We start from the raw sequence: 27,603 nt of genomic DNA on the forward strand, positions 1-27,603 counted from the left end.
TAAACTTCGACATGTTAGCATTGTCATGGTGAGCATGTTTAGCTCAAAGCACTGCTGTGTTTAAGAGCAGCTTCACAGAGCAGCTAGCATGACTGTAGACTCATAGGACTTGTTTTAAAATATCTGCTGAATCTTTATCGTATTCCAATTCTACCCTTTAAAATGACAATAGCTCCTTGCACTGTATTTGTGTGACATTCATGAATTGAGAGCAGAGCGAAGTTGTCAAAGACGGCTGAAACTCATGAACTCTCATGACCTAAGTGTTTTTTTGTTTTTTTTTAACAACTGAGAACTACCGGAGTAATGGGGATGTCATGCAGACGATCATACACTAGAGGGAGTTATTGTCTGCTTAGTTTCTGACTCATGATGTCACAACTACTGAGGGATACAGTTTTGAAATGCAATGTTTGTGTTGTCCGAGTTTCTATATCACCTAAAAGTGTGGTGTTGTGTCATTTAAACAGGTGAAATACCTTATAGGAAGTGCTGGCTAGCGTTGCTATTCAAATAAAAACACAAGTTGCCCGTTTATTCCAGATATGTCAAGGTTTCATTTTCTTTTTCAAAGAGGTGCATTTGTACAGATGTCAAATACATACACCAACAGGGTTTCTCCGTTGCTATAGAGGAAAGGGGTGGTGAGACACAGGGACTTGGTGAGTACAATATAGTACAAACAAGTTGGCTGGGAACTGCTGCGGCCCCCTGCAGGCCAAACTGTCCTCGCAGGTCTGTGCTGATGTCCAGTTCTCTGCCAGCCTCTCACGGGCCAGTAAGTTTCAGTTCAGTACTTGGGTGTCACAGGTTAGCAGAGAAACATCTACACAGACTGGTTGCTAGCCTCAGGGCTGAGTGTTCAGAACAGGGGGAGGAATCAGCTGAGCCACAGCTGACAGATCCATCCCCTCCGTGGCAGTGGGCAGGGTCAGAGGTCACAAACCGTGCAGCCTGTCCCCTGCTGAAGTGTTTGTCGCCTTGCACAGAGTGGCAGACCAAAGACGTTGAGTACACTGAAGAATAATCCAAGCCATCTCCAGCATAATACACACAATATCATAATAATAATTCATAGTTAATTGTCAATAATGACATTTGTCAATCATATCAAATTATATGTAATAAATTTACATATCTTATAACCCATATCAAACAGCCCACATTGTAAATTGATTGGGGTGAAACTAAACTGTTAAGAGGGCGTCTACAAGTTTTTTTTTTTTTCTTTCTGCCTGAGTTGGTTATCCAGCGCTATGGACATTGACGAGACGTCATACAAAAAAAAAAAAAAAAAGAATGAAAAAAAAAAAGGAATCCTGATCGAATTCTGTTCACTTTTAAAACATAACAAAGTGCCAAAAAAACACATCCTTTTTGCAAAATGAAAGTACAAACATCAAGAAACAAAGAGCACACATGCCTTTTTTTCTGATCGAAAAGTCAAAGCTCACACACCAACATTCATTTTATTTGTCAAGTTGTGCAAGAAGCCAATTTAAAAAAAAAAAAAAAGATGACATTAGCAGTGTTCCTCTAGTGAGGAAGCTTGTCATAAAAACTCAACAATGACACATTCTCTACATAGTTTTAAGTCCCCTGACATTATATTGAGTGCTACAAGGAGACCGAAAACAGAAAAAAAAAGCTCCTGCACCAAAGATAATGCAAACAAAGCAAAGGTTTGTGTGCACCATTTTCCACACCCAACGACTAAACCGAGCTGTGCTGACTCCTGACAAACATCTGCCAAATTAGAACTCAAAATGTGAACAAAAAGACCTAATTAATGGCACAGCCTGGTTAGTGTGGGGTGGGAAAAGATTCCAAACAATCCCCGAACACGACAAAAGAAGGGATGCATTCCATGATAAAAGGTTTTCCTAGTAGAAAAGAACCAAGGAACCACCTAACACCTCGGCCCGTTGGACCCAAGAACGCGCCGGGCGCCAAGCGAGATGGAGCACAGACAGATAAACACAAGGTTACGGCAAGGTGATGTGCAAAAACTTAAACCATCTCCATCTACCAGAGAGCCAGAGTCTCTCTTTTTCATCAGTATTCACCCCCTTTTTTCATTCTCATTCTCTCTGTCTGTTTTGAATGAATGTTACCCCTAGGGAAGGTATCGGTCTGAGACAGAGGGGTTAGACCAAGCCCATCCTAGGATTAGAAAGTGCTGAAACATTATCAAGTCTTTTACCTCTACTTACTTACATGTGCATCTCTGTTGGTTGGTTGTTGTTTTTTTTTCTTGTTTTTTTTTCCTTTTTTTTTGTTTTTTTTTACAAAAAAAGTGGTCCCCACTAGCAATGAGGTTTTTCTTTTTTCTGTGGGTCTCACCGTGAACCGCCGAGGGTCAAGGTTTATGATCTCACAGACAATTATAGGAGAAAATACTCCGTTACACACACACACACACACACACACACACACACACACACATGCGTCACACCTAACACACTCACACATGTTTGAACACCGGGGTGCACATAAGCAAACATACTACACACATGACACGTGGTGCAGACACACACACACACACACACCAAGGAGACATGACAGTCTCACACACTCACAAATTTAGGAAGGCCGCAAAGGACAAAAGGGAAAGAGAGGTACGGGCAATCTCTCCGTTGTTTTTTTCTTTTTTTTTTTCTCTCTTCACAAACATCCCGACTCATTGACAGACAGTAAAACACACAAGCCGTTAACAAGGATGAGACACTGGAGTAGGACTATGCTACATACACTTGGCACAGTGAAGGGAGGGGGGAAAAACAAAATGTTAAGTATTGCACGTTGCGGTACATTTCAAGGGGTAAAAAAAAAAAAGATTCAATTTGGGATTATATTAAACAAAATCAAAACAACATCAAACCCTCAAAAAATGTTGAAACCTTGCAATGATGTGCCTTTCCCTCCCTGTATTCAGAAAGTGTCTACATTTCAGATTGCTTTGTTTCATAGTCCGTTACTAAGCATGCATTTCCACTGACGTACAAATACAATGACCTGTATAAGCTAGTAGTGAAAAGGAGACCAAATATCAAAAGATGATGTTGAAGAGGGGAACAGGCAGTCCAGGCCAGGCCCGCACTGAAAGGTAGCTAACGGTTGTCGAGGGTTAAACGATTGCTTCGCCTCGGGAAGAGGTTGCACGTGAGGCTGGCTGGCTATGATTGGGTACCTGAAACAAAGTTAACGAGGTCACTACGGGAGACGTGGCAACGAGGCCAGACCTGGGCGGAGTCTAAACACCTGCTGGTTACTTCAGGTGCACGTGACATCACTTTCAAACGACGCACAGCTACACCTGCAAGCGTAACAACAGCTTTTTTTTTTTTGCTTTTTTTTTTTTGTGACTCTGACCAGCTGGGATAAGAGGAGGTTTTGGGGGTTATGTTCAGTTACTGCATATATGAGACACTTCCCTGAAAAACTAGCAACTGGTGTTGCAACTGCAATTCGTAAAAGATTTAGGCGTACTTTAAGGGGAGAAGTGAGTTGTGTTCTGGGTATATGAGCTTCTAAAAACGTTTTCCAGTATATGACAAGATTATATTTTCTCTATATTGCGTATAGAAATCTGTTTTGGTTGTAATGCTAGAGAATTATTATTAAATGCTTATTGCAGATAACGTGAGTGGAATGATTCTCTGTGTGTGTGTGTGTGTTTGTGTGTGTTCCACTCATACACAAGTAGAGTGCCTGAATATTATCGTACTATTGCTTTCTAAAATAACCAAAGTAACAACAGCATCACTTGGCTTTGGCTCCATATTTCTTTTTTTTGTTTGTTTGTTTGTTTGTTTTAAACCTGACCGACAGTTAAAGTTTTAATGGTCTGAGTGGTTGACAGGTTTGTTTAGATGTTGCTGTTCTGCTTTTTTATTATGTTGATAGGGAAGGGGGTGAGGGGGGTGGGGGTGGGGGGGGACATTTACAAAACGCAGCCACACACACACACACACACAGATTGCAAAACAGGTACACACACACACACACACACACACACACACATATTACTACTACGTAATGATCATGATGTTTCAATAGGAAAAGGAAGAAATGAAAATGCATTACTGTGGTGGTGTTGATCTGAGAAACCCTGTTTTATTATAAAAAATAAAGCATTTTCAAATCTCATATGGGGGAGGGGGGGGGGGGTCTTCTCATTCACTCACCATCACCATCCATTTGCACAATTATTCAACCACCTATTCATCCATTCCTCAGCCATCGGAGCACACATCCATCCTGCCATCACCCTGGTAAACTCCCACCACCTGAAACAGCGCTGCCCCACTCGGTTAAAACTTACTGCTTTAACTTACTGTCAGTGGGATGAAAATACAACTGATCTGTATAGAAAGCTCAACAGATATGCATGTAGGAAGCCATCTCCACCTTCCAACAACAGACAGACGTTTTTACATGCAGTATAATCAGATCGCCAAAGGATCGTCAGCTAGTAGACACTTCACGCTACACCTCGGAAACCGAGCTCAGAAGGAGAGCAGGAATTTCTTATATATAAGAGAGAGAGAGAGAGCGAGAGCCTATGAGGATGTTGAATTAGTCTGACCCAGTTGCTTACAGAACTATAAATGTTGGTCCAACCAAGCAAGCACATCTGTTGAGGTAACTGCTACATCTTAGTGAAATAGGGTTTCAGCTGGCTGAAAGCACAGACCGTGTTCAGAACTGAACCCAAGCCGCTACACCCTGGACACCCCGGTTTAAACAGCAGGGAAAGTGGACAAAAAAAAAAGTCAGTATTCACCTTGAGATACACCACAAATCTGTAATTAAATTCAGTAGGCAGGCACGTGTTAAAATTCTGGTTTACAGCTATGCTTGTGTTGGTAAAACTTTGAATGTAATTTGACCTGTTCTTCTACAATGTGACAAGTGCCTGTTGTTGAGGAACAAAAAACCCTGGTCTCCTCCAGTGTGTCACGTGGTCTAGGGCTCGTTTCAGGACAGGGCCGTTAAAACTCATGTCTCCACCTAACTCCCTCCTCCTGATGTGCAAATTGCAAGATTCTCTTAAGTAAAGACTCCAAGTAGAAACACTGGACATTTAGCATCGTCTATATATCAAATGAGTATATCCTTTTTCCTATACACAGTATACATACACTCATACACAAACGCATTCACATACACAAACACACCACAGAGCACTGTACAACTGTACTGTTACCAGTGTGCATAAATCCAACATCAGTCCGCTAGTGTCTTTGCAGTAGGGACAATATGCACCAAAAATATAAGCACCTCCTTTCATCTAAATGCTTCTCAACCTATACAGTACATATCATAAGTCATTGTGTTTCAGGGATGGTCTGTACTGTTTTGTGTTTGTGTAAGTATGTGTGTGTGTGTGTGTGTGTGTGTGTGTGTGTATGGACAGACACAGACTAGCATCATGCACACTCCAGCACATACACACACACACCCACACACACACACACATTACAAATATACGACACCCTTCAAAATTCTGTGGCGTGAGCTTCCGATCATTGCTCTCAGTCTAAGTACAGAACATCACTGGGATCAAAACACATTCCGATACTTTTTCCCTCACATTTGCATGGCTGACCGGCTGCACAAGCGCACATGCTAAAAACCATCATATTTCTAATTCCTTTTGTCACTGTAAATTTTTCTCTAACCATCTACACACTGGAATTTTTCTCCAATACTCCACCACATTCATCCCTTTCTTGGTGACTCCATGGTACATCCACTCCCACATTACCAAAACCACCCCTTCACTTTTCCAAAAGCTTCACCTTTCCAAAGTGCTGTTGCTACTTTTTTTTTTACCCTTGTCTACAAAAAAAAAAAAAAAAAAAATCTAAAAACATACAGTACTGCGTAAATAAAGAGACAACAAATATTTATCGGCTGTATGGTGAGTGTGACAGGTGTGTGAAGTGCTTTGAAACATCCTGACCCTCTCAGAACGGACATGCAGAATTATCTCGGTTCCTCTCACGCAGCCTTTCTGGATAAAAAAATATAAAGTAATTCATCGAAAACAATGAGGATCGTATGCAGTCTTCCTCTTACTATTTTCTGTGAAGTTCGCCAACCCAGCGTGTTTGCACTTGTATGTGTTAGGTTAGGGTATCTCACATTAACATTGACCCACCTAGGTTCAATCTAGGACTAAATGACCCCTGATTAAGGTTTTTGACAATCATTAAAAACAACTATCTTGGTGAGATAGAAGACGAGGGGTTTAAGAAAAACAAATTAAAATAAAATGCTGAAAGATGAAAGTAAAGACTTCTCTCACATCGAACTGAACAGAATAAGTGTTGTTCCCTCTCTTTTGTGTGGCACACCGGCACCACTTGATGACATTACAAATCCGGTCTGGTACATTTATACTAAAGACTTGGCGAATTACATTTTTCCAGATGATTTTCTGATTTAGCAAAATGGAAAATTGCATGATTTACCAACAAATCCTTCATGCTCAGGATCAGCTGACATTATATCACCCCTGTGGCCCAATGTACAACCGCAGGCGCTGCCAGGGGTGGTGGGAAAGTCTTTCCATCCAGGCAGCCTCACTTGCAGTGCACAGGGAGTGAACTCACTGTCAGGAAGCCAACTGTGAGCTAATTCAATTTGAAATTTACATAATGTGTAATGTGCAGCCAGCCGAGTAGAGCCATCAAGCGTTGCTCCTGTGTGCCACACAGCCACCGATAAACATTTAGCACACTTCACAAATCCCTCACCAAAAGTCTTCTCATGAAAACCATCAAAACGGCACTGATTGCTTGTGTGATATCAAATCCATCTATAAAAATGTGTTATAAACTACATGGACTTAATGTAAGGTGATAACATGTAGAGTAAAGTTTCCTCTACAGTACAGTATTCAAGATAGAAAACAAAAACAGAAAACAAAACTTTAAAACCAAGACAAATGAAACATTAATGTGGGCATTTGTGTTTTTTTTTTTTGTAGAATCCTTTTATGTTTTTTTCTTTTCCAAATCCCAAGGGTTATTAACATTCCTGCTAGCCTTCACTTGCCAATATTCGACCTTCCCTCGATGCTGACTTTCACCTCGTGAGGGATGAAGGAAGGTTTGGGTAGGGTCAAAGGTGGCTCCTCCTCTGATTTTTCTACTTTTCGACCTTCAGGGGCTGACCACCTCCTCTTTCTGCCTCCTGATGGCTTACTGGAGCCAGCTTCGGCAACCTGACCTTTAGAAACTGACCCTCTATCCCCAAACATGACATCCCCGTTTTCCACATTGGCTCCCCGTCCACTCCCGTTCCCACTTCCACCGCTCCCCCGTTGGCTGATGCCATTCTCCCGCTCCCCATGCCTGGAGCCTCCTCCACTGCAGCTCTGGGGGGCGTCTGAGACAGCTTTGGGGGGTTTGAGGTGCCCGTGGCTGGAGGCTGGGACAGAGGCAGGGTTGGCCAGCTCCAGGGGCTGAGTCTTCTTCAGAGATCCATTCCTCAGGTTCTTGAGGGTGAGTGAAATACAAACATCGCCCACAGAAAGCTTGGTGCAAGGCAGCTCCAGGAGCTGGGTGGTCCGGTCTGGGCAGCACGAAGACCAGCCTTGGCCAAAGACAAAGAAGGGGTACTCCACCAAGACCTCCACACTCACCTAGAGGACAGGAAATGAGTGAAATACATCAATACAAAGACACTTAAATATAACACAACACACTTAAAAGTTGGTTTCAAATCCTTAGTATTTTCTACAACATTGAATGGTTGCGACTAAATAAGCAACAATATAATTTAAAGGAAAAAAATACCACTAGGTATTAGACCTGAACCGGGGACAAAACCCTAGGGCCACCCAAGTAACCACATATCTGTAGCCTAGAGGGAAGAAAATGGTGACAAGGGCCCTGACAAAGATCTCAGATGCTCTGTTATATTAAGGGTCAAAAAGACACACACAGTAGCTGGGGAGTACAACAAAAAAAGTAAATCTTTAATTGACTTTCGTAGAGTCTTAGATTCTGAGGAATCCTGTTGGCCAAGTGTTTTATTATGATGCTGACCGTGTAATTTCAACATCCACTTTGAGTCCAACCGGGGACCTTTGTTGCATATTCCATGATTGAATATGATTATTCCATCATTCTGTGATCCTAATCAATCCTGAAGTTTAAAAAAAATTACAGACGCATTGAGTTTTTGTGAATAGTTGATGCTCATTCTCGACTTGAGTAGTGCCACAACTTTAGAGTTGAAACCGAGGAGTACTCAAACATAATTTAGAAGCATGTATAAAACATCAGTTGGAGTCTAGACCAATATTTTAATAAAAACATTATTTTACTGTAACAGATGTGTTTATATCACGTTTGTTCCTGAAGGTGATTACAAGAGAAACTTTTAAATTTCAATACAGGTTGATGTACAAATGAGAACGAAGAGATGACTGCTTGCTAGAAACAACAGTTAATTTAGTTGTGTCCAAATTTAGCTGAATGAAACAAGTTTTGGGACACACAGTCCTTAAAATCAGCAACACAATAATGTAATAACCAATAGTGATTGGTTTGTTTTACAGAAAGGTGCAACTGGATATCGGTGATAGTAGAGAAGAAATACAAGCATTCCTTGGGAAAAAATGTCTGACAACTTATTTTAAGAAAACAATATCAACCTAAAAATTAAACCTTGTGGTCCATTACACAAAATCAATGAAGAGGTGAAGAGATGACGTTTTGATGAAGTGTTGACTGCTGTAGTTTTAGTTTCTGATTGGAGTCTGCATTATCATTTGTATGTATGAGAGAATGAAAAGATGACAGATAAAAGCAGAGAAGTCTTTGGGCAAGAGGGGGCGAGGGAGAAAATAAACCTGAGGAGAAAAAAGATGAAGTGAAGGAAAATCTGAACTAGAGGAGAGAGAATGAGAAGATGGGAGTGGAGGAAGTTACTGAGACAGAGATGAAAAGGCAAGCTACAAAGGGAGGGTGGGTTGAACAAGAAGAGGACTGAGGAAGCGGGTGTGAAAGAGAACAATGTCAAGAACGATAGAAGTGTAAGATGTATCAAACACCCTCTCAAAGCAAACGTCAGGCAATATTTTCCCTCCTGTATTATATAATTTTTGACTTCTCAGAGTAAGTCCTTGGAGTGTGGACTCAAAGCTGCTACCACCTCTCTGGAAAAGAAGAAATAAGAGCCACTGAGGGAGTACAAGAGTGAAAGATAAGTCTTTGAAAGATGGTCAGCTTTTGTGGGGTATGGTATCAAAGAGCAGCCGGGGGCTGGAGAGATGGTTAGAGATCTGCTGTGTGGGTGGACGAGTCACAGCATGGACAGATGAAATAGATTATCTAGCTTTAACGCACACTCCTCGCTCTCAAAGACAGCGAGGAGTGTGTATGTGTATGTGAGTGTGTGCAACTGTGTTTGAAGGAGTTGGAGGGAACCAGAGACAGAAAACAGAAAGATAAATTGTGGCATTGTATTAGATGTTAAGAGATTACTGTGAGAAAAATATTGATCTTTTCAGAGTATGAAATATTATGTGGAAATAAGACATGTATCCTTGGTGTAATTTTGAATCAATACTTATACAATATTTTTAGCAGTATGGGTTGGAGTTAAAACTAAACGAGATACTAAAGAAATATATTTTCAGGGCTTCTGTCAAACCTGAAAAGTAAGTGGCAGTAAAAATCATACTGTATCCATGCATTCATATACTTAATAGAAAACTTGATTAGTAGATTCCAACAGTCAACTCTTTGAACCTCTCTAAAGCTCAAAACCAGAATATGTCTTTACCTGACTGTCATCCTGGTACATTGAACTTAATTAGAGAGGTAATAGCAGAGTCCTGTGAGATTCACGATAATAAGAGTCATTAGTATGGGAGCATCTGAACACTTGTCATTCAACATTAATAACACCGGCTAAGAATATATATAAAAGCATTCTAAGGGATCTAGTTGAAAGTCATCTTTGACATTCACAGAGGCAAACTACAACTGGGCTGTTTAGCTTGATGCTGGATTGAACTTAAGTCTTTGGAGAGAACTAAACATTAATAAAAGGACTTAAAGGAATGGTTTGATGCTTGTACACTGTCTTGCCGAGAGCAAGATGAAAAGATCAAAACCAACCTCATGTCTGTCCATTACAAAGCTACAATTAGCAGCTACTTAGCTTAGCTTATTAAAAAGACTGGAAGCAGAGGGAAACAGCCAGCCAAATGTACAAAAATTGCTCCTGGTCAAGAAACTGTCCAGCACAACACCCCCTTTAAAACTACAACTTGTTATTTTAACATTTTGTTCTTTGCACAGATTAACCAAATGTGATGTAATGTGTTAATTATTATTAGAACTTTTATTTTTGGACCAAGTTAAACTAGCTGTTTCTCACTGCTTTCAGTGTCAATGCTTAGCTAAGCTTACCCTCTGCTGGCAGTAGCAGACATGAGAGTAGGATCAATCTTCTCATCTAACTTTTGGCAACAAAGCAAATAAGCATGTTTATTTCTTAAAAGATAAATTAATTGTGTGATGTCATGTATGACGGGCTCCACAACAGGAACAGACTATAATAGAGGAATAAGGGAGAAACCCTTTCTCTCACCTGTGCACGGTGCTCACCAACAGAGAACTGAACCACAGCAAAGTTGGGTGAGGTATGGCTCCCTTCAATGCGCTCCACTGTGGACGAGTCAATCTTCAGCTCACTGCTGATCTCTGCACTCTGGATGAAGTCCTCCGTCTTCAAGTCCTCCACACGTTTCAGCTCCCCATCGGCCAGCTGGATGATGGAGCCCTTGATGAAATATGGGGGGAGTGAGGGGGGAACCACCGTACTGGACGGGGGAGGAGGCACAGAGGGCGCGACCAGCCCTGGCGGAGCGGGAACAATGGGGAGATGAAGCTGGGCTTGGACCACTGCACCTGAAGCGGCCTGGTGATACGTGCCACTGGGGGTTTCCAGATTTTCTCCTTTGGGGACGGGGGCAGCAATGTATGTGTGTGGGAGTGTGGTAGGAAATGGTGCAGCTTGGGTGGATGATGTCACGTGGGAGGTTACAGGTTCCAATGTGGTGACTCCACCTCCGCTAACAGGGATTATGACCGGTTGGGCGCCAGGAATGAGTAAGTGTTGTTGTAGGCTGGTGTGATAGCTGATTGGCGTATGCTGGCTCCCACTGCCACCTGCAATGTAACCAATGATAGGTGGCTGTGGGTAGATACTGGTGGAGGGCAGCCCCATTGACAATGGCTCTGTAGAGTTGTGGGTGGTCTGGATAACGGTCTGAGGCGACAGTGAACTAACAGCTTTCAGGCTGTCTACACTTAATGGGGGTGGAAACGTGAAAGAGGAGGTGGTGTTGGAGGAGGAAGGGGTACGATTGACAGGCTTGCCCAAGATGATTCCACCTTTCTCCGGGTGTGTGGTGGCGGAGGTTGTCAACTTCTCAGGGCTGGCTCTAGGTGGTACCAGCTGGTGGTCCCTGTGGCTGTTAGGCATTAGCATGACAGAGGTTCTCAGCCCTGAGGGATCATGAGTACAGTAGTCTGATGGCAGAACCAGATGGCGGGCCTCGTACGCTGATGAGGACAAGGAAGAGGTGGCGTCCCTTGATTTGCTCCCTGGTTTACAGAGGCTGGACTCAGGGGATGCGACATACCGCCGACCCCTTTCCAGGCCTCCATTGTGAAGCTCTCTGGGTCTGGAGCCAACTTCGTCTTTCCTGGTGGGTCCGTCCGTATACTGCACCACAACCTGGGGCATGCCATGTCCCAAAGTATGATGGGGGTGCAGTGACTGGGGTGGAAGGTGAGCACCTCCTTGGTGATGAGGCGACGGCACAGTCCGTGGAGAGGTTGACATTTGAACATAGTGAGGGGCAGGGTCTGTAGGAGGTGGTGGCATGGATGTACGCCCAATGGATGCTCGCTGCTGGTCATGTTTGGAGGTCTGCAAAGGAGCAGAGGCTGTCTCTGTGTGTGAGGGTCTCTGTGTGGCCAAAGAAGAGGAGGAGGAGAGGGGGGGAGGTGGAGGAGGAGGTGGAAGCAGTTGAGGGGAGACGTAGCCTGTGTATGGGGCAGTGTAGGGTGAGGCTATAAACTGCAGATTGGGAGGCAGTTGGGTGTAATGGACAGTTCCTCCAACTGTGGACTGTGACAGGGGGGATGTATACACTGTGGGAAGAGATGAGACTAGCCTTAGTGAGGAAGAGGAGGACAAGGAGTCTGATGTGGAGGAGAGGGATTTATACTGGGGCCCATCAGACTGACTGGAGCTACAGTGCCCACTCACACCACTCTCATTCCCACCAGCCACACTGGCCAGCCAGGCCATGTTCTCTGTGCGCTGGCTGTCGCTGGCAGGTGGTATGGTAGGTGAGCGATTTTCAGATGGTAATGTGCTTGCAGGGATCTCCCTCTTCTTTGGGGGCAGACATTCATTACTGCGTTCCTGGTTGGACTTCATGCTGATTTCGCCTCACGTCCCTCACAGTACTTGCGTTATCTTTCTTTTGGACTTTTATTGCTTTTTCTTTCTTTCTTGTTCCCTCCTTCGTTGACTTTCTATTTCACTTTCCTCTCTCCTTTTCTCACTTTTGATGTTCTGTCCTTTGTCTTATTTCTATTAGCTATGAATTAACCTTCCAAATCTTGTCTCTCTTTCCCTCTCTATCCAGCTCACCCAGGGCCGTTGGTTATCAGGTCTTTCTATGATAACAAAGAAAATCCAGGCCCTATCAAGCAGGTGAGGGAAGGATTAAAGATGGGAATGAAGATATGGAGGGGTGGTTAGAGGGGAGGGGTAGGACGGTCTGTTCGGTCCAGGGGTCTTTAGCGGCTGAAGGGTGAGCTCAGTGTGGTAGGGGAGAGTGTCACGACGTCACACCTGCTGCTGCCGCCGAGGACGACAGGGGGCCGAGTGCGTCGCACTTCATGCGGAATCATTTCCCTGCAAAAGCAAGCCTGCCCACACACAGCACAATCCTGTGAAAGAGAAAAAGGAAGACTGTTAGGAAAAGGTGTGGATCTCAAACAGATGAATAGGTAAATACATAGAGATTGAGATAAATGTGGTTAGATACTTTTCTGTTTGTTCTAAACTGCAAACATAATAACTTTAAAAACCTAAAAATGCATACCTTCTAAATCTGCGTAAGTATGCCATCAGCTAACTGTTTTTAAAGAAAATTAAATAAAATATCACACTGCAAGTAACCCAATGCAGTGCATCACAAAGGAAGTATCTCTGGTCAAGCTTATAGTGCCACAAGTGAGCACTACTATATACAGTAGATGTGTCCACACAGTCTCAAAACAAAACAACCATCTAACATGCATAAAGAAAAAATTGAGTCAGTGTATAATGCACACCTAAATAACTCACTCAACACATTTAAATAGACTAAACAAGACTTCAAATACAGCCAAACATGATGACAAGAAAAAAGTGATAATTTGACTGATGACCATGGTTGGTTGATCATGGATGACCATGGTTGGTTGACCATGGCAAAAAGAGGCAATGAGAGGGAAAGAATGAAAAAAAAGGTTGAGACTCTTATTTTGAGTATAAAATGTAAGCATGAGAATTCATTTTGTTTGAAGGTGTAAAAGTTTAAATAGTCACTTGAATTTTTAATTTATAAAAAATCCCAGATAACTCTGGTGGACACAAATAGAGCAACAAATACAGCCTCAATTTTCAGGGGGATTGTCTCATTTTTCTTCAAACAAATCCTTGTGATGAGAAAAATGTAAACTTTAATTTAAATTCTCCTTGCACATTGTCATAGATTCTGATAGCATTTGACCATTAATATTGCTGGAGCAAATTGTTTTTTAAATTTTGGAAAAAAAAAGCTATTAACCACAGGTTACCATGAAGCAAATGAATTTTTTAGCTTAAGGTTCAGTTCAGTGTGACCTAACTTTGAACTTTTGATGGTTGGGTATAAACCCAGGGTGCAATTTGCTGGCGAGGATGGTGGGGATTCCCCCCCTTTAGTCTATACTGTATAACCTGCCTCTGCTGAATTACTTTTTATCCCTGGTGGGAACAAAAATTTATCACCCTTATAGTAATTTATGCTGCTTCACCCATAGACCATATAAAATATCTAAAATAAAAACAGGCTATTAAAAAATATATAAGTGAAGGGCTGCAAAGTGAAAAGTCTATAGTGCAAACAACATTAAAATCAGAAATGGACTTTCACTGTCAGCGCTCGTGCTTTTGTGACAATAGAGACATGGCGTCTAGGCTATGTGATGACACAGTAAATGGACAAGGGGTTGCCTCCTTCCCTGCTTGGAGATGTGGGTAAAAGAAGGGCCACACGCCATGGATGACCCCTACACAGGACAGCATGGAAAGAAGACAGAAGTCCATCATCAAAGCAGACTGTTTTCTTTGTTTGGCATCTACTGTAGCCTATTTATTTTTAGGATGACAGCACGTTGTGCTATTGCATGTTGCTATTGCATGATTATCTTCTATCACACATTGAAGTTTGCTGTGTGCTACACATAGATCTGAATTAAACAGTGACTTGCAAGAATGACATTAAGTGTAATCACACGTCTGGCCGAGTGGAGCCATCCACACTACTGAAAGGAGCATTGGGGGATTTAATTCTGGCATGTTATATCAACATTTAACGTTCTGTTTTGTTGTATACAATCACAACTCCTATGTGTCTGCATGAGGAAAGGACAACGCATGAACTTGACATCACATGGCTGAGAGTGAAAATATTGCGCTTGATTAATTCAATTTTTTAAAAATGGATTAAAGTATTCTTGCAAATGCATTTGTCAAGTTTAAGTTCCATAATTGTTTTATTAAAGTTCATAATTATTTTATAAATGTTACTGTAACGGCTGCAAGAAATTATATGCTTATATGCTCGATATAGGCCCACTGTGGTTCTGATTTATTTTCATAGATAAAAACATTTCAAAAACATACCCCCCTCTGCTTTTTTCACAAATTCCCTGTATAAACCAAACCTACTTTTATGAATCAAAATATAGCCTAGATCATGTTTTGAAAGCAGGCGCAAATTCAATTCTGGGACTGGAAGATGGAGAACAACACATGGTTCCTGCAGACAGAGGACATGAAAATGGAATGAAAATGAAAAAAGACAAGGCATACTATAGAGCGGCAACATCTGCCAGCAAAATGCCGAGCCGCACCGAGAAAAATATAGAGGCACAACAAAAGGAATCCAAGAAGAGAAACTGTTGTGTTTATTGCCATGAAGGCTGACAAACAGGCCAAAGAGAGGCCATGGACTAACACGAGGACACTTCAAGAGCTCAGACACACTTTCAAACAGTGTTTGAATAGAACTAGAATGTCTGAAGGATGGAAAAGAGGCCATGAGCTAACAAAAGAGCATGTGGTGAACATGCCCCCAGATTTTAGAGATGGAGTAAGTCAGAGCTGGCATTTAACATATGCTTCAGATTTTGTTATAATACAACAATTCTATCACAACTGGTGTCAGTTTATATTAATAGGCCAATGATAATGATAAATTCAGGCCAAACAGTAGGCAATGTCAAAAAAATCCATATAATAATTTATATTAGAGACAGTTGTAAAATATTATGTGCTGAACTTGCCGATAATTGAACTTGGACAATTAAAAACTGTGAAAATATCTGTGGCCTACAATGTAAACATGTCTTGTGTTTCTGTGGTTAAGAGATTATTGACAAAATGTAAAAGTGGGACCCCTGATAATAGCCTGAACAATTCCAAGAAGTTTTCAGCACCCGCAGCACTTGAACCACCAATAACAAGCCTGTGCTGTACTCAGTAAAGTGTGTGTGTGTATGTGTATGTGTGTGTGTGTGCCATCTGTTAGAGAGGACCCCCTGCTGCAAAAGATGGAAAGCTTGGTGTGAATCTCATAAATAATGTAAAAGCATTTCAAGCACATGCACTCACACACCCACCCAACCACCCACCCACACACACACACACGCACGCACGCACGCACGCACGCACGCACGCACGCACGCACGCACGCACGCACGCACGCACGCACACAACCAGGCACACACCATCTTGCTTACTCAAACACTGACACCTGGGCATATTCAATTATGCTGACACATGTTCTTTTCCTGACACACAGCACAAGTTCACACACAAACACCCACACCCACACGCTTCCACCAACTAGTGCACAAAAGCACATACACTGACACATGTATTTGTCCAACTCAAAGACTTTCAGCATTTGCACACTTGAAAGTGGGCAGAGTATCAGTTGACTAACACACCACAAACTTACACTAAACATACACAGTAAGGAAAACTGTTGTTACGGCAACAACACATTGACTGCGATACAAGCATTGTCAATTAATGTCCTCAGTTAAATGTTTACATAGTGAGTTTACAGTATCATCATGAGTGTGTTTAATGCTACTGTGAAACTACAAAAGCATGAGCATTACTGTAATAATTAAAGCAACAAAATGGTAACTTAAATGAATACTCGAGCCAAAAGGAAAAATGTGAATAATTTGCTTCAATCAAATAAATAAATAAATAGGCAACAAAATAGTTTGACAAAATAAAAAAGTGAATAATAAACTTTCAAATAGCCTTTCAAAGAGACTGAGGATCAGAATTATATGAAAGCAGGCCACAGCCATATTTATGCAGCTGATTTTGTAAAATCACTGAATAAAAGTACAATTGTTTCTAACACTTCTCACATTAGACTCACTGACATGGCCTCTTGTATCGGTGATGAATCTGATCTCTGCAGCTGCCAAGCCACAAAATGTAATCTTTCAACCAAAATGACTAGGTCAACACTTACAAGGCTCCCTAAGGCTGATTTGCTAATTCCTGCGGAGTGATACCATTTGCACCCACTGTATATATATATATATATATATGTGTGTGTGTGTGTGTGTGTGTGTGTGCATGTGTTCTCTAGGGACCGGGGACATTTTGCATCTCAAGCAGATTCCTGTGATTTAAGAAGTGTCGCAGTGCTACTACAACACAACTGCAGAGACTTTTGCGTAGGAGTAAACACACATGCAAATTCACATGCACATACAGTAGAAGAACGTGCACACACACATACTGTACAGGCTTTGTTTTATGGTAGTGAGAGCACATTTGCTCAAGCACACACCATCTGTTCAATCAAACAAGCATGACTCAGAGGTGTGTTGAGAGGTACTGTTGATAGGTGAGCTTTTAGCATTGAAATGCACTCTTCTTCTTCACTTTACCTCCACTCAACTGTCCTGCCTCAGCCTGCCCACCTCTCCTACTTCATAACTCCATTCTCAATTATCATTCTTCCAACTAATGGTTTTATGTTCTTAATCTTCTGTCTCTAAATGCCTTTACTTCTTCTTTCTTGGCATCAAACTCAGCATTAATCTTCTTCTTGTCTCTTCACTGTACCACACCTCATTCCCTGTACTGTTCATGCAGAGTCATAAAATACAGGTATGGAAAGATTACGAAACAAAGAAGCCACACTATTCTGCTTATATTCAACAAGCTCTTGCCCAAATTAAAACTTTGAGATAAGAGGAACATTATGTATCTGAGAGCTCACAGATCAGAGACATTTCATATCAGCTGTCACATCAAACACTGACAGTGTCTGTACATCCAGCCACAGATCTGTTCATGCTGCCGTCTATGAGAGCTTTTATCTTCGGAGAGAGGTACGTCATTTCTGACAGTTCACTCTGGCATGTGAGAAAAGTCTCTGAGAATTCCAAGAGAAATATTATATGCATCGTGTAATGGGATATATTGTGCTGCTGTTACATTCAGTATGTGTAATAAGAGTGGTATGGTACTGCAGCTGCTGAGCAGTTTATGCTTGGAATAACTGTGTGTGCTAAAGTAAAGCAACATATCACAGTAAGTCTTATATTACACCATAAGGGGTGTAAATTACTACAACAATAAAAGTGGTTTGTCATCTTGCATGACTACTGAGTTATACAAAATGGGGGAAATTGTACAATATGGAAGTACAGGAACAGATTTTTAGCCACTTGGGGGCTGATAGCAAGGCAGTAAGCATCACCTTGACATATTATCACCTTATAAAGTTGATATGTTCAGTTTGATAACAAACTGTTGCCTATTTCCACATTCGGTACTTATGGAGCAACATCAGCATTCATTTGGAATTGTATTTCTGGCCACCTGCTGAATGGAAGTCCAATATTCACTTTCATTTTAATCCCTAGTTTGCTTTCCACCAACTCCAGGGGAAAATATCTGGCTCTTTAGCTGCTAAATGCTCCAATTTGTGCACCAGTTAGTTGCCAACTTTGTCTGTCTGCTGCTTGGTTCTGGACAGGCAGTTTGCGGCGTGTTTTTAGAGCTCTGAAAACAGCTACCTGTTGCATCTGTAAACGACGCTGGGGAGAGTGAAACAAAATAGTTAAGTTGCTGACCATATAAATCAAAGATGTTAGAGTCAATAATTCTCTCACCTTGTCACTATGAGCAACCCTTTTTTCATTATACATTTGATCTATTGTTAATATGAAAATATTGTTTGGAGCAGCTTTATCTAAAATACAGCAACAACTGAGGAGGAGACACAAATACACACAAATAAACATGCAATATTCCCATGGAAACCCCTAAACTTTCATGCTGAAGTCCTTTCCCCTTTTATCTTGCAGTGTTAGTGAGAGATTAAAAGATAGAGGAAGAAGAGAAAAAACACTGTTGAATTTGAGGAAGAGGGAGAAAAAAGAGTGAAAAGTAGAAAATGGACTCTGCAGAGGCCTACATTTCCTCCTTATTACTGTAACTCTGCCAGCATGCAGGGTGGGAAACTTTGGTATTTTGAACAAAAAAAGCACACAAAAAACCCCAGTAGAACTACAGCAACAATTAATGGAGGGAGAGACCGAGAAGGATCAACAGAAGGATTTGAAGAACAGGAGTATGAGGGTGAGGAAAGGCTGGGAAACATGGAGGGAAGGAGAGAGAGAACGAGAGGAAAGCTCAACTGACCTACATTGCAAAAAGAGAGAGTATTGCTTCACTGAAACTGACACTCAAACACACATTCACTGAAAAGCTATGTCACCTGAATCTTGCTGAGTTTGCATCGTGTGTGTGTGTGTGTGTGTGTGTGTGAGTGAGTTAATGTGTGTGTGGATATCAGATGACCTGTAACCCAAGCCGTCTGTCCTCCATGTGCTTTAGTCTCTCACACACACACACACACACATTCACAAATACAATGATCTGCCTTACCTAAGTCTGTGCAAGTGCGGTCTCTCGTGAAAAAACTGTGTGCGTGTGTGTGTGTGTGTGTGTGTGTGTGAGAGAGAGAAAGAGAGAAAGAGAGAGACGCAGAGCAAGTAACCTGAACTATTCACTCATGCACTATACTATTGTCCTTCTACGGTCAAAACAGCGGAGGTGTGTCTATATCACCCTCTTTCTGCTTCATACTAAAAAACACTAAGACACACACACACACACACACACACACACCTTTCTTTCACACACATAGAAACAGTTCTGGTATACAGATATACTCTACATCTGTATGTGGAACCAAAAAAAGCATTAGAACATATGGTGTTTGCTATTCAAACCCTGCAGGGAAACAGAATTAAACAAATCTTTCATGTATCGATCAGTTATTATGTATAAATATGACATGTTGAAAGTCAAGTCACATGTTACGGTAATACAAAAAAATACTCTACTGTATAATTCATAAATTCTTCAAACAGTGATAAAGTAGTTTGTGTGTATGTTGCCAGTGCTGCAGATTTTATAGCCACAAAAAACTATGGTCATTTAAGACAACAATACTGTTTTACATTTATAGACACAGACAATGTCCATCTCTAAGCAACTGATTCCAAACTGAACAGCCGATATCTTAAATGCAAACAAGTCTAAAAGAAACCTTTTGGGTGCAAAGTCATGGTTCAGTTTTATTTTTATTTCTCACTCCAAACATTTGGCCCATCTCACTTGGATTACAAGACACACATCATCCAGTATTGCATATACAAAGCATGTGTAAAAGGGAAAAGAAAATAAACAAAATAAAAACAAAACCAAAATCCTTTTGTTTCATATGTGAACAGCCAATAGAGAACGTTTTCCGTATCATTTAGACACCACATTGGACAATTCTGCTTTTCTTCTTCTAGATTAACATACTGTCCAATTTCAACAGTCAGAGGTAAAATACCAGATTTCAGCTGGGCACATAGAGAACTTTGCTTTTTAGACAAATTATATACAACATCATTTTCCATACCATATTCAGCTTTTATCATTGTAAGAATATACAGTTTTGGTTTAGTCCATATATCATCAGACCACTGCCCTTTGCCCTTGGCGAACAGATTGTCTAAACAAACTAATGTTAAGCTTTTCATTATTAAAAAAAAAAGCCTCACCAAACCCTGAGTTGCAGAACAATGTGCACATATCTTTAGACCAAGAACCAATAATTTGTTTATCCCAAATAAATATTTGTCTTTTCAACCTACTTTCTTCCGTATCGAATAAACGATTACATTACTGATCTTCCAATGAGCCTCACATGATTCCCATCCCATGTCCCCCGCTATAGCCAACTTTGGTGCATATCTGCGCACACCCAGAAAATATCTTACAGCACTGATTCACACATAGAGATATTTCTACAGCCCCAAACCAAGGCAGTATAATCAAGCACAGGACACAGACCAGCTTGAAACCATTTAGAGTCTGTTTGAAAACGCATTTACTTTTACCAATGATTCATCCCAGAGCTCTACTTGCTGATTCAGCAAGAACCTTAACACCTTTTATGAAATTCATTTGTTCCTCAATATAGAAACCGAGATATTTATATGAGTCTGCATAATTTAGCTTATGTGATCCAACTTTAAACTGGTAAGTACTGCGGGTAAAGGAGGGTTTTCTGAAGTGAATTATTTCAGTTTTCTTTTTGTTAATAAACAGTCTCCATTTTTTTACACCATTTGTTAGTGTAGGAGAGTATCTGTTGCATTTTTTCTTCAGATGGTGATAGTAAAACTATGTCATCTGTATATAAAAGAATACTTATAATTTCCTTTCCACACATCAGCCCACAATTTAAAGATTTTATTTCTTTGGCCAAATCATTTATATAAATTTCAAACAATGTGGGAGACAAAGCATCACCTTGTTTCACCTCTGATGAGGTTGGGAACCAGCTTGTGTGATACTAATTCAATCCTACACATGCTATGGCTCGCTGTAGAGAGCTTTTAGAGCCTTGTAGAATTTTCCATTCACCTCATACTCAATAAGTCTGTAAACTAAAATATCCCCAAATATCCAAAATCCTTCTGAGGGTCAATAAAGCATGCATATGTTGACTTTTCACTAATTCTATTTTTTATAATTGTAGACAATATAAAATATGATCAAGACATGACTTTGACTTACAAAACCCATTTTGCTTTTCCATAAGGAGCCATTCCTTCTCTGGATACAACATGAGCCTCTCATTAAGTATAGTGGAGTACAGCTTGTAAACTGTGCTCATTAGGCTGATCCTTCTGTAATTTAATGGCACCCTCGGGTCCTCAATTTAAGATTTTGGTATTAGATTTATAATAGATTTATTTTAAGTTTGTCTGCACTAAATGTGTGCAATGCTCTTCAACTCAGTGACATATTAATAGTGCATACATGTACAGAAATGACTGTATCTGCCCTGGAGGTCTATATATATTTGTAGGAACGTTACATGACATTATCATGACATTTATGATTCTGACTGACACATCTACAAACTATAGCCTGACCAATACTGGATCTTTGAGGTTAAAAAATCCAATAATCATATATTGGCTGATAGTAATTTTACATAAAACACATGGATCCCATAGATTTGTTATCGTTTTAATTGTGACTGAGATACATACTGAGTGGGACATTTTACAGTTAAAAAAATAAATGTGTCTGTGCTCTCTGGTGGAAAAACTATGTGATGGTGACATTGTTTCTAAATGATCTCAAACTTACTTTGGCCTTTCTGTATTGCAAAGTCAGCCAACATATACAGTACCAGCCAAAAGTTTGGACTCACTTTCTAATTCAAGTGAGAGTCAAGTGTCCAAACTCTTGACTGGGACTGTACACCGATACTAATATATCTCCAATAAACTAATATCAGCTGATTATTGGTCTAGGTCTAATACAAACCATGTAAAATGTTGAAATGTTTGCAACAATGACATTAAGTTCCCATTTAATAAATGCAACATTAATCTGTAATTATGTTGTTGTACTTCTTGTTGATATGACAGTTGTCAGCAGCAAAGCACCAGCATGCTATATGCCAAAAACTCTATTTAAACTTCCCTTGAACCAATGCATTGCATTACGTATTCAAGTATGCGAAGATTCAGCAGTGACAATAAACATCGGAATTGTATCTGTCAAAGGTTGTTCTTGTCAGGAGGCCCAAAATTTTTAGCAGCATCCACAATCACTGGTTGTCAAAACGATACGCTGAGTGTGTCAGTGTGAAATATCACAACATGGAAACTACAAAGGACAGCAGTTTACAGAGTGTGTTGTATCCTGTCTTGTGTTTCTTGTCTGTGTTTGTGTCATATCTCTGGATGTTTGCTTATTAAGAATTTAAATAATAGATCATGATAATAATAAAAAAAAAAAAGAACAGTGACTTTATGTACTTTTGTCAATCAACTACCCAACATGTCACTATTTGACTTGCAAATGCATTTATAAACCTGTCATAGTAAACAAAAACTGGTGTGCACAGGCTGCATATGTCTGTTGCATTTGGGTCTGTGTCTGTGTGCGTGATTGCCCAGTCATAATCATAATCATGATCAAAGGGATAAGTCCAACGTGATGTGTTATCTCACTGCTAAATATAGTCCAACTGGAAAGTACAGTGTTGCTGCAGGCTTATACTTCTCAGTCGCTCTCTCTACTTCTCTATTTCTTCCTCTATGTCTCTCTGTAGCTTTTTGTCTATGTAGTTTTTCATTAGTGTGTGTGTTTGCATATGTGCGTGCGTGTGCGTGTGTGTGTGTGCGCATTAAAGGGAGCCTCGCCAGACTGGGAACTCTGACAAGGCTGCCACTTTATTCACTGTCACTCTCCACTAGTGATTACACACAAACAACAACAAACACACACACACACACACGCACACACGCACGTATATAGGAGCATGGTCAGATAGTGTGAGAATAATGGAGGATCTGCCATTGACAGATGGAGACGCAGAGTTAGAGAAGCAGGGGAAGAGAAGAGGGAGGGGTGACGGAGAGAAAGAGAAGCAAGAGAGAGAGAGAGAGAGAGAAAGAGAGAGAGAGAGTGGTTAAGAGTTACACAAACAAAGAGAGACAGAGATGGAGAGAAACAAATGACTGTGAGAAAAAGAGAGAGTCTCTTTCAGAAAACAAACACTTAGGCAGGGTTGCATGACTTGCACTTTCTCACCTCTCAGCAACCCTGAGGTTTGGTGGGTGGTTGGAGAGGGTGGGGGTGGGGAGGGGTGGGGGTGGGGGTTAGACAGACAGAGAAGGAGAGCCTGAGAAGAAAAAGAGCAACTGGAAAGAGAGGAGAGAAGAAGAGAGAAGAGAGAAGAGAAGAGAAGAGAAGAGAAGAGAAGAGAAGAGAAGAGAAGAGAAGAGAAGAGAAGAGAAGAGAAGAGAAGAGAAGAGAAGACAAGCGGGGAGGGGAAACACTTCCATTACGACGGCCGAATAGGATAAACGAGCAGCAACGATTGTAGGAAAAACTAGGGCAGACGCAGTACGCACTTACAAATGACATACTGTGATACAACAAGACAAGCGTTCGGGACCCACACACAAACATGCTGACTTTTTCTCCCACACACACTTCATTCAGAGCGAGTGCAAAACTGTGTGAAGTGTACTTACCGGGGTAGCAGGAGTAGCCCACTTCTGCAGCATGCTCTCTCTCCCCCTCTCATTCCTTCCTTTCCTCCCTTTCCTCCTCTCTTCTCCTGCTCTGCCGTGTCCCTTGTAAAGCACCCTGAGTCTTTCTCTGTCTCCCTCTCTCCCTCTTAAGCGGAAAATCCCGAGCAGAGTCAGTGTAGTTGTGCTACAAACCGCTCTCGGCCTTTTTCACCTCGAAACCCACACTGCCGACACACACACACACACACACACACACACATCCACACACTCACACACTGTCCGGACCAGCAGCCCTCTCCTAAATCTTGACAGCGAGGCAGGAAGCTCCCTCACTCGCACTGACACACAGGTGATCACACACACACACACACATACACACACACACACAAAAAAAAATTGGTAGCACACACTTGCACACGCCCACAGGGAGGGAGTCCCGCATGCATAGCTCCAACGTGTATTATGCAAGGGGCTGAATGAGAGCCAGAGCTCTCACACTGTCTGCCCTACACATACACATACACACACACACATACACACACACACACACCATACACACACACACACACACACACACACAGGGCCCCTCCCACGGTTCGCTCGGCCAACTTCATCAGGTATTCATTCAAAAAACACACACACGCCAGCTGGCTGCACGCCCAGAGACCGCTTACAAGCTGAGAAAGAGAGAGAAAGAGGGAGAGAGAGAGAGGGAGAGAGAGAGTGAGAGAGAGAGAGAAAGGGGGAGAGAGGGAGGGTGTTACAGTGAGAAGGGCAGAGTGGGGGAGTGCGGGAGAGATAAAAAGGGAGGGAGGGAGAGACAGAGTGAGCAGTAGAGATTAAAGAGAGAGAGAGACAGAAACAGAGAGTACGTGAAAGAGGGACACATGGAAAGCTCATGTACACACACACTCACACACACACGCACATACACATATGCTTGTATCTAGGGCCGCAACTGTGATTCTTTTGTTGTTTTTTCACAAGCTTTTAATTAATGATGACCTAGCTAAAATGTCAGGAAATAGTAAAAAAATGAAAAAAAGATTCCCAGAGCCTGAGGAGGCATCTTAAACTTTGTTTGTTTTGTGTCACCAAGAGTGCAAAACATAAATATATTCTGTTTACAAGGACACAAAGCACAGAAAATCAGCAAGTCCTCACATTTGAGAAGCTGGAACTGACAAATGTTTGGTATTTATGATAAATTACTTCATTCATCACTGCGGTTCAATCATTTTTTTGTGGATCAACTAATCAAGTATTTGACTAGTTGTTTCAGAACTACATTGTATCATCAATACACAAGCACATACAAAAAAACAGATACAGACATACACATACTTACATACCAAATACTGTGCAATTACACTCACTCATATGTGTGTGTCTGTACACAAAGACACAGAATACAGTGAGTTCAATGACAGAAGCGACATCAGTACCCGTATCTATTTTTCCTCTTTTGCAGTTTCATTAGGTGTCCTGTTCAGATTCAACAAGGCTGCACTTCCTCCTTTGGACCACTAGATGTCACGACTGATTGCCTCACTGACAGGCATACAGTAGTCTATTTCCGTTAGTTAGCTGACCTAGTTAAAAGACCATTTGGAAGTAAATATAGATGAAATGTGCTCCTCAATGCTAAGAGATGTAGCACGCACAGGGAAGAAACGAGCACTCGCTCACAGAACAGCACACACATGCAGTATACTGTAATGATTCCCGCTAGACTGACTGAGTCTAAACATGCACTAAAAAAGACATCCTGTTTGTGTTGGTTGGTCTTCCTGTTAGCTTGATATCAATCCAATGTTCAGCTTGGGATATTCATGGAGTGTTTCACTAGTAGACAGAAGACATTTCAAAAGTTTGCTTTTAATACTGATAAAGGGGACAAAAAGAACATATAAAATGTACCCAAGAGGCTTGGATGGATAAGAGGATTGAAAAGTGGTAATCTGCGAGTTCTTTGTGTGTTGTTTTTTTTTTATTATATTTTGGAAGGCATTTTTGGTGATAGGCACTCAGTGCTGTGATGTTTCTGACAACATTTGTCAATCAAGCAGAATAGCAGTACTCTGACGTTGCTCTTCTAGGACTTTCTGTTGGTATAATATTCATATTAAAAGATACAGTTCCTGTTTTAGAGTCACTATTGGGATATTATCTAGGTGTTTTAACCTTTAACGAGTCAATTTGTCTTGTATTTATTGCACACAAACCACTGTTGTATTGTTTAATATCACTAAGACAATTAGTCAGATTAAGAAAATGTTTTAGCTTTATATCAGAGCCCCGGACCGAAGTAAAGAAGCATTCACAGATAGAAGATACACAAGAATGAGACACAGACAGAGAGACAAACCAGCAGGCACTGAGAGAAAACCAGACTAGACAGTGCATTTGTTTCACAGTCCGTTTCATTTTGTCAGGTGACCTCAGCAGCACAGCAACACTCGTCTGTTGCCTTGGCAGCTAATTGGAGACTCTCGGTATTTAATCATAATTCATTTGTGTGGGTTTGTTTACAATCTGCAGTCAAGTGAAAGCAGTGCGAGAGAGAGAGAGAAAGAAGGAAAGCGGAGGTGGAGAACAAGCAAAAAGAGATGAGAAAAAGAGAGAATCACTTATGAGAGATTTTAACTTTTTGAATGGTTATTTTAGTTATTTCTCTGTAATGTCTCTCTTTGTTCAGCTGCTCTGTCTCTCCATCTAAAACTTTCTCAGTCTGGCGAAGGTGATCGCATGTCAACGCCCTTCAATCATGTCTGAAAACACAAATGTCTGCTCTTTACATTAACCCAACAGTCAAGAACCACATAAATATCAATTTTCTTCAGATGCTCCCCATTGGCTAACCATTTCAACCAAGAAACCTGTTTTAGAGCCTGGAGAACATCACTAAATGTCTAAAATATCACCATTCGATCAGAACCTGTCACAGTTGACTTTCACTTCTCCTGCAAAACCCATATTTTATTGTCCCTGAGCTTAAATATGTCTCTATAAAGCTGTCACCTCCTCAAAATTTACATCTCTTCATGACTGATGTATTTTATACTCATTACATGAGGTCACTAAGCTTTTTCATATAGCTGGATCTGGAGAATAACATGGGAAACTTGAAAAGTGTTCTTTGAAAGCAGATATCTTGACTCTATTCCATTTTTCATAAAATGAAATTATAACTTACTGAAATATTTTTACTTGTGGTATTATGCTGACCCATATGCAGTAGAAAAAAATGAAAACAAATCCTGTAATTTTCTCTTTTGTAATTTCTTCAGGTTTATACTTTTCAGAAGCAAGTAGTCAAGATTGACCACACTGACAGTTTAAATGAAAATATTAGCTATGGGTTCATCATAATAACTGACTAATAACATCAAACCTCAGTCAATAACCGCCTCATAAGAAGTGAATCTATGAAATGTCAAGTGCACTGAAATCTTCCACAAATACTGCTCCCTCTTTCATTCCTTCTGTCTTTCTGCAGAGCAGAGAACCGTCTCAGTCACAGCCAGTCACTAAGGAAACTGATGAAAAGCTTCTATATATACACACACACCCATATACATATCACAGACTTCTCTTCTCTCTCTACCGCACACACACACACACACAGACTCTCTCG

At 41.0% G+C, this 27,603-nt stretch overlaps 1 protein-coding gene across 2 annotated transcripts in view; it reads right to left on the reverse strand.

The window, feature by feature from the left end:
* Window positions 1-514: 514 nt before the first annotated feature.
* The window catches only part of atxn1a (ataxin 1a), a 102,732-nt gene continuing 75,643 nt past the window's right edge, over window positions 515-27,603 (reverse strand). Inside the window, exons 1-3 of one of the 2 annotated variants that reach the window (XM_067612997.1) lie at window positions 23,967-24,740; window positions 10,618-12,998; window positions 515-7,654 (exon numbers count right to left, since the gene is read on the reverse strand). In XM_067612997.1, coding sequence (XP_067469098.1) covers window positions 7,058-7,654; window positions 10,618-12,480 — 2,460 coding nt within the window. In that variant the 5' untranslated portion in view covers window positions 12,481-12,998; window positions 23,967-24,740 and the 3' untranslated portion in view covers window positions 515-7,057. Of the gene's footprint in view, window positions 7,655-10,617; window positions 12,999-23,966; window positions 24,741-27,603 lie in introns of those variants that run through there. The other variant, XM_067612996.1, reaches the window with a different exon arrangement.

This window comes from Thunnus thynnus, chromosome 15 (assembly GCF_963924715.1).
Source record: "Thunnus thynnus chromosome 15, fThuThy2.1, whole genome shotgun sequence".
Classification (NCBI taxonomy): domain Eukaryota; kingdom Metazoa; phylum Chordata; class Actinopteri; order Scombriformes; family Scombridae; genus Thunnus; species Thunnus thynnus.